Source organism: Ranitomeya imitator, chromosome 5, assembly GCF_032444005.1.
Source record: "Ranitomeya imitator isolate aRanImi1 chromosome 5, aRanImi1.pri, whole genome shotgun sequence".
Classification (NCBI taxonomy): Eukaryota; Metazoa; Chordata; class Amphibia; order Anura; family Dendrobatidae; genus Ranitomeya; species Ranitomeya imitator.
The window spans coordinates 304513788-304525929 of record NC_091286.1 but is presented as its reverse complement, the minus strand read 5'-3'; the positions used below and the strand labels follow the sequence as shown (position 1 = coordinate 304525929).

Here is a 12142-nt window from a genome sequence, read left to right as displayed (position 1 = left end):
GGGTTGTGATTAGGGTTATGGCTACAGTTGGGATAAGGGTTAGGGGTGTGTTGGAGTTAGAATTGAGGGGTTTCCACTGTTTAGGCACATCAGGGGTCTCCAAACGCAACATGGCGCCACCATTGATTCCAGCCAATCTTGTATTCAAAAAGTCAAATGGTGCTCCCTCACTTCCGAGCCCCGACGTGTGCCCAAACAGTGGTTCACCCCCACATATGGGGTACCAGCATACTCAGGACAAACTGCGCAACAATTACTGGGGTCCAATTTCTACTGTTACCCTTGAGAAAATAAAAAATTGCTTGCTAAAACATCATTTTTGAGGAAAGAAAAATGATTTTTTATTTTCACGGCTCTGCGTTGTAAACGTCTGTGAAGCACTTGGGGGTTCAAAGTGCTCACCACATATCTAGATAAGTTCCTTGGGGGGTCTAGTTTCCAAAATGGGGTCACTTGTGTGGGGTTTCTACTGTTTAGGCACACCAGGGGCTCTGCAAACGCAACGTGACGCCCGCAGACCATTCCATCAAAGTCTGCATTTCAAAAGTCACTACTTCCCTTCTGAGCCCCGACGTGTGCCCAAACAGTGGTTTACCCTCACACATGGGGTATCAGCTTACTCAGGAGAAACTGGACAACAACTTTTGGGGTCCAATTTCTCCTGTAACCCTTAGGAAAATAAAAAATTCTGGGCTAAAAAATTATTTTTGAGGAAAGAAAACGTATTTATTATTTTCACGGCTCTGCATTATAAACTTCTGTAAAGCACTTGGGGGTTGAAAGTGCTCACCACATATCTAGATAAGTTCCTTTCGGGGTCTAGTTTCCAAAATGGGGTCACTTGTGGGGGGTTTCTACTGTTTAGCAACATCAGGGGCTCTGCAAACGCAACGTGACGCCCGAAGAGCATTCCATCAAAGTCTGCATTTCATAACGTCACTTCTTCACTTCCGAGCCCCAACATGTGCCTAAACTGTGGTTTACCCCCACATATTGGGTATCAGCGTACTCAGGAGAAACTGGACAACAACTTTTGGGGTCAAATTTCTCCTGTTACCCTTGGGAAAATAAAAAATTGCGGGCTAAAAAATCATTTTTGAGAAAAGATTTTTTTTTTTTTTCATGGCTCTGCGTTATAAACTTCTGTGAAGCACTTGAGGGTTAAAAGTGCTCACCACACATCTAGATTAGTTCCTTTGGGGATCTAGTTTCCAAAATGGGGTCATTTGTGGGGGATCTCTAATGTTTAGGCACACAGGGGCTCTCCAAACGCGACATGGTGTCCGCTAATGATTGGAGCTAATTTTCCATTTAAAAAGCCAAATGGCGTGCCTTCCCTTCTGAGCCCTCCCGTGCGCCCAAACAGTGGTTTACCCCCACATATGGGGTATCAGCATACTCAGGACAAACTGGACAACAACATTTGTGGTCCAATGTCTCCTATTACCATTGGCAAAATAGGAAATTCCAGGCTAAAAAATCATTTTTGAGAAGAGAAAAATTATTTTTTATTTTCATGGCCCTGCATTATAAACTTCTGTGAAGCACTTTGGGGTTTAAAGTGCTCAGTATGCATCTAGATAAGTTCCTTGGGGGGTCTAGTTTCCAAAATGGGGTCACTTGTGGGGGAGCTCCATTGCATAGGCACACAGGGGCTCTCCAAATGCGACATGGTGTCCGCTAACAAATGGAGCTAATTCTCCATTCAAAAAGTCAAAAGGCGCGCCTTCCCTTCCGAGCCCTGCCGTGTGCCCAAACAGTGGTTTACCCCCACATATGAGGTATCGGAGTACTCGGGAGAAATTGCTCAACAAATTTTAGGATCCATTTTATCCTATTGCCCATGTGAAAATGAAAAAATTGAGGCGAAAAGAAATTTTTTGTGAAAAAAAAAGCACTTTTTCATTTTTACGGAACAATTTGTGAAGCACCTGAGGGTTTAAAGTGCTCACTAGGCATCTAGATAAGTTCCTTGGGGGGTCCAGTTTCCAAAATGGGGTCACTTGTGGGGGAGCTCCAATGTTTAAGCACACAGGGTCTCTCCAAACGCGACATGGTGTCCGCTAACGATGGAGATAATTTTTCATTCAAAAAGTCAAATGGCGCTCCTTCCCTTCCGAGCCTTACCATGTGCCCAAACAGTGGTTTACCCCCACATGTGAGGTATCGGTGTGCTCAGGAGAAATTGCCAAACAAATTTTAGGATCCATTTTATCCTGTTGTCCATGTAAAAATGAAAAAATTGAGGTTAAAAGAATTTTTTTTGTGAAAAAATAGTACTTTTTCATTTTTACGGATCAATTTGTGAAGCAGCTGGGGGTTTAAAGCGCTCACTATGCATCTAGATAAGTTCCTTGGGGCGTCTAGTTTCCAAAATGGGGTCACTTGTGGGGGAGCTCCAATTTTTAGGCACACGGGGGCTCTCCAAACTTGACATGGTGTCCGCTAAAGAGTGCAGCCAATTTTTCATTCAAAAAGTCAAATGGCGCTCCTTCCCTTCCAAGCCCTGCCGTGTGCCCAAACAGTGGTTTACCCCCACATATGAGGTATCAGCGTACTCAGGACAAATTGGACAACAACTTTCGTGGTTCAGTTTCTCCTTTTACCATTGGAAAAATACAAAAATTGTTGCTGAAAAATCATTTTTGTGACTAAAAAGTTAAATGTTCATTTTTTCCTTCCATGTTGCTTCTGCTGCTGTGAAGCACCTGAAGGGTTAATAAACTTCTTGAATGTGGTTTTGAGCACCTTGAGGGGTGCATTTTTTAGAATGGTGTCACTTTTGGGTATTTTCAGCCATATAGACCTCTCAAACTGACTTCAAATGTGAGGTGGTCCCTAAAAAAAATGGTTTTGTAAATTTCGTTGTAAAAATGAGAAATCGCTGGTCAAATTTTAACCCTTATAACTTCCTAGCAAAAAAAAATTTTGTTTCCAAAATTGTGCTGATGTAAAGTAAACATGTGGGAAATGTTATTTATTAACTATTTTGTGTCACATACCTCTCTGGTTTAACAGAATAAAAATTCAAAATGTGAAAATTGCGAAATTTTCAAAATTTTCGCCAAATTTCCGTTTTTATCACAAATAAACACAGAATTTATTGACCTAAATTTACCACTAACATGAAGCCCAATATGTCACGAAAAAACAATCTCAGAACCGCTAGGATCCATTGAAGCGTTCCTGAGTTATTACCTCATAAAGGGACACTGGTCAGAATTGCAAAAAACAGCAAGGTCTTTAAGGTCAAAATAGGCTGGGTCATGAAGGGGTTAAAGGAAACCTGTTAACTGTATTTTGCTAAGTAAACTACAAGCATTGTCAGGTTGGTGATGTTACATTCATTAAAATTATACCAGGGTTGAAGAAATCTGTCTTGAGGTAGTTGTTTAATCTGTGTTTGCAGTTTTGAGTTAATGATATGCCCGTGCTTTGGGGCGGGTCTTTTTTGGTGCTCTGGCCTCATTGTCATTATTCTGGGTTTTAATGACAGGTCCATGAACCTTCAGTGACCTGCTTCCTATTTTAAATACTGTGCCTGCACATTTATTATTGTGGTCTTCAAAAAAATATTTTGCTCCAACAAAATGGTGCACATGTGCAGTACCATCTATCAGTAAGTGATGCTCTCAATCTGCACATGTGCAGCTCACTGTGTTCTGAGGACCAGTATGGGAGCACATACTAGAAGAGGAAATCTTTACCATCGAACAAAGCAGTGCAGGGCACACAGGAGATTTGATATTAGTACTGCTAAAATAATAAGTTTAACTCCTCTATGCACCAATGTATTAAAATACATAAAGTAATAAAATATATCCTCGGAACACAGTGGGTGGCATATACGCAGATTGAAAGTATCGTTTGCCAACAGATGCTACTGCTCATGTGCTGCTACTGGGACCACTTTATTGGAGCAAAATTTTTTTTGAAGACCAGAATATTACATGCACAGGTGCAGTATTTAAAATAGGTGGCTGGTCACTGAAGGTTCAGTGACGTGTCATACAATTTCAGAATGATGATGAGACTAGAACACCAAAAAAAGACTAGCACACAGGTACACTCCAGACCACGAGCATCTCATTTACTCAAAACTGCAAACACATATTAAACAACAACCAGAAGACAGACTTCTTGAATCAAGGTATCATTTTAATCAGTGTAACATCTGTTGTGAATTCTGTGGCTGAATTCACTCCTGTGGTCACAAGTGGTACTGCAGCTTCTGAGCTTCCTCCCTCAGGTGTTCTGGTGAGCTCGTTAACTGCTTCATTACTTAACTCCGCCTGATGCTGCTATCCTTGCTCCTTGTCAATGTTTCAGTGTTGGATCTGAGCTTCTCCTGATTGTTCCTGTGACCTGCTGCTCTGTATAGCTAAGTGCTTTTTGCTTTTTTGTTGCTTTTTTTCTGTCCAGCTTGTCTTTTGTTTTGCTGGAAGCTCTGAGACGCAAAGGGTGTACCGCCGTGCCGTTAGTTCGGCACGGTGGGTTTTTTTTGCCCCCTTTGCGTGGTTTTGCTTTAGGGTTTTTTGTAGACTGCAAAGTTCGCTTTACTGTCCTCGCTCTGTCCTAGAATATCGGGCCCCACTTTGCTGAATCTATTTCATCCCTACGTTTTGTCTTTTTATCTTACTCACAGTCATTATATGTGGGGGGCTGCCTTTTCCTTTGGGGAATTTCTCTGGGGCAAGTCAGGCCTATTTTTCTATCTTCAGGCTAGCTAGTTTCTTAGGCTGTGCCGAGTTGCCTAGGTAGTTGTTAGGCGCAATCCACAGCCGCTTTTAGTTGTGTTTAGGATAGGATCAGGTGTGCAGTCTACAGAGTTTCCACGTCTCAGAGCTCGTTCTTGTATTTTTGGGTATTTGTCAGATCACTGTGTGCGCTCTGATCGCTAAGCACACTGTGTTTCTGGATTGCCTTCATAACACCTGTCATTAGCAAACATAACAGTACAAGGAGCCTAACTAATGATTCTCAATAGAGGGAAAGAAAAAGTTCTGACATCATTTTTTTTTTTTCTGCTCTGTGTTCACTTTTTTTTTTCCCCCTAGACATTTGGGTGATTCTGGACACAGGTGTGGACATGGATATTCAGGGTCTGTGCTCTTCAATGGATAATCTCGTTATAAATGTACAAAAAATTCAAGATACTATTGATCAGAAATCTATGTTAGAACCAAGAATTCCTATTCCTGATTTGTTTTTTGGAGATAGAACTAAGTTTCTAAGTTTCAAAAATAATTGTAAGCTATTTCTGGCCTTGAAACCTCATTCTTCTGGTAATCCTATTCAACAGGTTTTGATTATTATTTCTTTTTTTGCGCGGCGACCCTCAAGACTGGGCATTTTCTCTTGCGCCAGGAGACCCTGCATTGAGTAGTGTCGATGCGTTTTTCCTGGCGCTCAGATTGCTGTACGATGAGCCTAATTCAGTGGATCAGGCTGAGAAAAATTTGCTGGCTTTGTGCCAGGGTCAGGATGATATAGAAGTATATTGTCAGAAATTTAGGAAATGGTCAGTACTCACTCAGTGGAATGAATCTGCGCTGGCAGCTTTGTTCAGAAAGGGTCTCTCTGAGGCTCTTAAGGATGTCATGGTGGGATTTCCTATGCCTGCTGGTTTGAATGAGTCTTTGTCTTTGGCCATTCAGATCGGTCGACGCTTGCGCGAGCGTAAATCTGTGCACCATTTGGCGGTACTGCCTGAGGTTAAACCTGAGCCTATGCAGTGCGATAGGACTATGACTAGAGTTGAACGGCAGGAATACAGACGTCTGAATGGTCTGTGTTTCTACTGTGGTGATTCCACTCATGCTATTTCTGATTGTCCTAAGCGCACTAGGCGGTCCGCTAGGTCTGCCGTCATTGGTACTGTACAGTCCAAATTCCTTCTGTCCATTACCTTGATATGCTCTTTGTCGTCGTTTTCTGTCATGGCGTTTGTGGATTCGGGCGCTGCCCTGAATCTGATGGATTTGGATTATGCTAAACGTTGTGGGTTTTTCTTGGAGCCTTTGCGGTGTCCTATTCCATTGAGAGGAATTGATGCTACACTTTTGGCCAAGAATAAACCTCAATACTGGGCCCAGCTGACCATGTGCATGGCTCCTGCACATCAGGAAGTTATTCGCTTTCTGGTGTTGCATAATCTGCATGATGTGGTCGTGTTGGGGTTGCCATGGCTACAAACCCATAATCCAGTATTGGATTGGAATTCCATGTCGGTATCCAGCTGGGGTTGTCAGGGGGTACATGGTGATGTTCCATTTTTGTCGATTTCGTCATCCACCCCTTCTGAGGTCCCAGAGTTCTTGTCTGATTATCAGGATGTATTTGAAGAGCCCAAGTCCGATGCTCTACCTCCGCATAGGGATTGTGATTGTGCTATCAATTTGATTCCTGGTAGTAAATTCCCTAAAGGTCGATTATTTAATTTATCCGTGCCCGAACACGCCGCTATGCGCAGTTATGTGAAGGAATCCCTGGAGAAGGGACATATTCGCCCATCGTCATCACCACTGGGAGCAGGGTTCTTCTTTGTAGCCAAGAAGGATGGTTCGCTGAGACCGTGTATTGATTACCGCCTTCTTAATAAGATCACTGTTAAATTTCAGTATCCCTTGCCATTGTTATCTGACTTGTTTGCTCGGATTAAGGGGGCTAGTTGGTTCACTAAGATAGATCTTCGTGGTGCGTATAATCTGGTGAGAATCAGGCAAGGAGATGAATGGAAAACTGCATTCAATACGCCCGAGGGTCATTTTGAGTATCTAGTGATGCCGTTCGGACTTGCCAATGCTCCATCTGTGTTTCAGTCTTTTATGCATGACATCTTCCGTGAGTATCTGGATAAATTCCTGATTGTTTACTTGGATGACATTTTGATCTTCTCAGATGATTGGGAGTCTCATGTGAAGCAGGTCAGAATGGTTTTTCAGGTCCTGCGTGCTAACTCTTTGTTTGTGAAGGGATCAAAGTGTCTCTTCGGTGTGCAGAAAGTTTCATTTTTGGGGTTCATCTTTACCCCTTCTACTATCGAGATGGATCCAGTTAAGGTCCAAGCCATCCAGGATTGGATTCAGCCGACATCTCTGAAAAGTCTGCAAAAGTTCCTGGGCTTTGCTAATTTTTATCGTCGCTTCATCTGTAATTTTTCTAGCATTGCCAAACCATTGACCGATTTGACCAAGAAGGGTGCTGATTTGGTTAATTGGTCTTCTGCTGCTGTGGAAGCTTTTCAGGAGTTGAAGCGTCGTTTTTGTTCTGCCCCTGTGTTGTGTCAGCCAGATGTTTCTCTTCCGTTCCAGGTCGAGGTTGATGCTTCTGAGATTGGAGCAGGGGCGGTTTTGTCACAGAGAGGTTCTGATTGCTCAGTGATGAAACCATGTGCTTTCTTTTCCAGGAAGTTTTCGCCCGCTGAGCGTAATTATGATGTGGGCAATCGAGAGTTGCTGGCCATGAAGTGGGCATTCGAGGAGTGGCGTCATTGGCTTGAAGGAGCTAAGCATCGCGTGGTGGTATTGACTGATCATAAGAACTTGACTTATCTCGAGTCTGCCAAGCGCTTGAATCCTAGACAGGCCCGTTGGTCGTTATTTTTTGCCCGCTTCGACTTTGTGATTTCGTACCTTCCGGGCTCTAAAAATGTGAAGGCGGATGCTCTGTCTAGGAGTTTTGTGCCCGACTCTCCGGGTTTATCTGAGCCAGCGGGTATCCTCAAGGAAGGAGTCATTGTGTCTGCCATCTCCCCTGATTTGCGGCGGGTGCTGCAAAAATTTCAGGCGAATAAACCTGATCGTTGTCCAGCAGAGAAACTGTTCGTCCCTGATAGGTGGACTAATAAACTTATCTCTGAACTTCATTGTTCGGTGTTGGCTGGTCATCCTGGAATCTTTGGTACCAGAGAGTTAGTGGCTAGATCCTTCTGGTGGCCATCTCTGTCACGGGATGTACGTACTTTTGTGCAGTCCTGTGGGATTTGTGCTAGGGCTAAGCCCTGCTGTTCTCGTGCCAGTGGGTTGCTTTTGCCCTTGCCGGTCCCAAAGAGGCCTTGGACACATATTTCGATGGATTTCATTTCTGACCTTCCCGTTTCTCAAAAGATGTCAGTCATTTGGGTGGTCTGTGATCGCTTTTCTAAAATGGTCCATCTGGTGCCCTTGGCTAAATTGCCTTCCTCCTCTGATTTGGTACCTTTGTTCTTTCAGCATGTGGTTCGGTTGCATGGCATTCCTGAGAATATTGTTTCTGACAGAGGTTCCCAGTTTGTTTCAAGGTTTTGGCGAGCCTTTTGTGGTAGGATGGGCATTGACCTATCCTTTTCCTCGGCTTTCCATCCTCAGACTAATGGCCAGACCGAACGAACCAATCAGACCTTGGAAACATATCTGAGATGTTTTGTTTCTGCAGACCAGGATGATTGGGTGTCCTTTTTGCCGTTGGCTGAGTTCGCCCTTAATAATCGGGCCAGCTCGGCTACCTTGGTTTCTCCATTTTTTTGCAATTCTGGGTTCCATCCTCGTTTCTCTTCAGGACAGGTTGAGTCTTCGGACTGTCCTGGTGTGGATTCTGTGGTGGATAGGTTGCAGCAGATCTGGACTCAGGTAGTGGACAATTTGATCTTGTCCCAGGAGAAAGCTCAACTTTTCGCTAATCGCAGACGCCGTGTGGGTCCCCGACTTCGTGTTGGGGATCTGGTTTGGTTATCTTCTCGTCATATTCCTATGAAGGTTTCCTCTCCTAAATTTAAACCTCGTTTTATTGGTCCGTATAGGATTTCTGAGGTTCTCAATCCTGTGTCTTTTCATTTGACCCTCCCAGACTCCTTTTCCATACATAATGTATTCCATAGGTCGTTGTTGCGGAGATACGTGGCACCTATGGTTCCATCTGTTGAGCCTCCTGCCCCGGTTTTGGTGGAGGGGGAATTGGAGTATATTGTGGAGAAGATTTTGGATTCTCGTGTTTCTAGACGGAAACTCCAGTATCTGGTTAAATGGAAGGGTTATGCTCAGGAAGATAATTCCTGGGTTTTTGCCTCTGATGTTCATGCTTCCGATCTTGTTCGTGCCTTTCATGCGGCTCATCCTGGTCGGCCTGGGGGCTCTGGTGAGGGTTCGGTGACCCCTCCTCAAGGGGGGGGTACTGTTGTGAATTCTGTGGCTGAATTCACTCCTGTGGTCACAAGTGGTACTGCAGCTTCTGAGCTTCCTCCCTCAGGTGTTCTGGTGAGCTCGTTAACTGCTTCATTACTTAACTCCGCCTGATGCTGCTATCCTTGCTCCTTGTCAATGTTTCAGTGTTGGATCTGAGCTTCTCCTGATTGTTCCTGTGACCTGCTGCTCTGTATAGCTAAGTGCTTTTTGCTTTTTTGTTGCTTTTTTTCTGTCCAGCTTGTCTTTTGTTTTGCTGGAAGCTCTTAGACGCAAAGGGTGTACCGCCGTGCCGTTAGTTCGGCACGGTGGGTTTTTTTTGCCCCCTTTGCGTGGTTTTGCTTTAGGGTTTTTTGTAGACTGCAAAGTTCGCTTTACTGTCCTCGCTCTGTCCTAGAATATCGGGCCCCACTTTGCTGAATCTATTTCATCCCTACGTTTTGTCTTTTCATCTTACTCACAGTCATTATATGTGGGGGGCTGCCTTTTCCTTTGGGGAATTTCTCTGGGGCAAGTCAGGCCTATTTTTCTATCTTCAGGCTAGCTAGTTTCTTAGGCTGTGCCGAGTTGCCTAGGTAGTTGTTAGGCGCAATCCACAGCCGCTTTTAGTTGTGTTTAGGATAGGATCAGGTGTGCAGTCTACAGAGTTTCCACGTCTCAGAGCTCGTTCTTGTATTTTTGGGTATTTGTCAGATCACTGTGTACGCTCTGATCGCTAAGCACACTGTGTTTCTGGATTGCCTTAATAACACCTGTCATTAGCAAACATAACAAACATCCCCAACCTGACAATGCCTATAGTTTACTTAGCAAAATCCTGATGATAAGTTCACTTGAGGCTATGTGCACACGTTCAGGTTTTTTCGCATTTTTTTGCATTTTTTCGCGATAAAAACGCTATAATAACTCATTAAAAATGCATACATTATGCATCCTATCATTTAGAATGCATTCCGCGTGTTTTGTGCACATGATGCATTTTTTCCAGGAAAAAAACGCATCGCGGTAAAAAAATCAGCATGTTTATTAATTTTGTGGATTTTCTGCATTTTTCCCGCTATTCTATGCATTTGGAAAAAAACACACAAAAAACGCACCAAAAATGCGTCAAAAATGCGTAAAAAATGGGAAAAAAAGGCATGCGAATTTCTGGCAGAAATGTCTGTATCTTATCTTAGCGGGTGTTTAGTGCCACCAGAAGGTTCATAACAAACAGGATATTTTGCTTGTAATCAGAAAGTGCTGACAGGCTCACTCTGATAAAAATGAACTAAGACTGGATTAGATCTGACTTTTCCACACTACCAGATGACAGCAGCACATAAAGTGCTTTAAAAGTTCAATATTTGAATGAGACCCTCCATTTGTTGCCCTTTAGAGTTTATGGATGATTGGATGACCCTTCTTATATTTTTTCCTGAGTGTCGAGGTACCAAAACGATGGTGTCTTAATTTCTTTTATTAGGCACTCCAGTTGGTGCCTTTAATGGTGTATGGATGACCATGCTTGTAATTATTAGCAGGCTTTTCACTGTGTGTAGAACTTTTATGAGTGTAGGAGTACCACAACAACACTTTGTTCACAATATTTGAATAAGGCAGTACAATTTGTGACTTCAAGGTTGTAAGGTTGTATAGATCAGGGGTGTCAAACTGCAATCCTCAAGGGCTGCAAACAGGTCATGTTTTCAGGATTTCATTGTACTGCACAGGTGATAATTTAATCACCTACACAAATAATGATTACAGCACCTTGTGCAAAGCTAAGGAAATCTTGAAAACATGCATGGTTTGTGGCCCTCGAGGAATGCAGTTTGACACTCCTGGTATAGATGACCCTGCTTGTAATTTTTGGCAGGATTTGAACTTAGTCTTTATGAGTCTAGGAGAACCACTACATGACAGTTTGAACAGAATGTGTATGAGACCCTCCTTTATGTCTAATACAAGGTGTATCTGAGTCCCTCTAAGTCCCTAAGTTTTGGCAGTTTTTTTATTCCTTCACAAATTACACTGAAATTTCAATTTTATTTTTTTAAATCAATTTTGGTTTACTTAAATTAGATTTTTTTGTAAATCGTTTTTAAATTTTGCCTCACGTACAAGACATTATACAGGAAAAAATGTTTCTTAACATTATTTCTGCACACTTCAATTTCTTGTCCATTTTGAATATTTTATTGTCATTCCTTAAAGTGGAGTAAACATGTGACATTTTTTTTCTCAGCAGCGATCTGGGATTCAAAGATTCTTCCAGTGGTTTTCTCCATGCTGTTCTCTTTCCATTCTGGACTTTTTCCATCCTTTTCAACATTTTGACTGCCTCTAGACCTCTTTATAATGTCGGCTGCAAAAATGCTCGGATTTCTGATTGACTCCAATTATACTCATTATTAGAAAGGAGCACCTGACCATTAGAAATTCTTCAGTTTGAGTAGCAAGCATCCGAACATGTTAGTGCTCACTCATCTCTATTAGTTACCAGTGCAACAGCATATAAATTAAGTGTACAATTTTAGGCCAAATATTTTTTGTTCTGCGCATCTTTAAAATTTGATTCATCAGTTGACATATATTTTATTAAATGCATATCTTTATGATGGTTAACATTTCTTTATCTTTGCTTTCAGGATCTATTTGCATTAGATGTTGAGCCATATCGGTATAGCGGGGTTAACATGACTGGATTTCGAATACTAAACATAGAAAATAACCAAGTACTCTCTATAATTGAAAAATGGTCCATGGAAAGATTGCAAGCACCTCCTAAACCAGATTCAGGTTTACTGGATGGGTTCATGACGGTAAGATTTATCTAATTCATTAAAAACAAACATTTTTATCTTTAGTCCGGTGTCACACTTGTGCAATGCAAGAACGTCGCTTGAGTCTCTCGCATCAATACCCGGCACTGCTGTCAGAACTTAGGACTGGAGCTTTCAGCTGCATTTATTTCAATGCAGCCACATGCTCCTGGCTCGAGT

General features: G+C 42.6%; 1 protein-coding gene across 2 annotated transcripts in view; it reads left to right on the top strand.

Moving 5' to 3' along the window:
* The window catches only part of GRIK2 (glutamate ionotropic receptor kainate type subunit 2), a 1405635-nt gene that overhangs the window by 736093 nt on the left and 657400 nt on the right, over positions 1–12142 (top strand). For both annotated transcript variants that reach the window (XM_069726310.1, XM_069726309.1), the window contains one exon: positions 11789–11962. In XM_069726310.1, coding sequence (XP_069582411.1) covers positions 11789–11962 — 174 coding nt within the window. The remainder of the gene's footprint in view (positions 1–11788; positions 11963–12142) is intronic.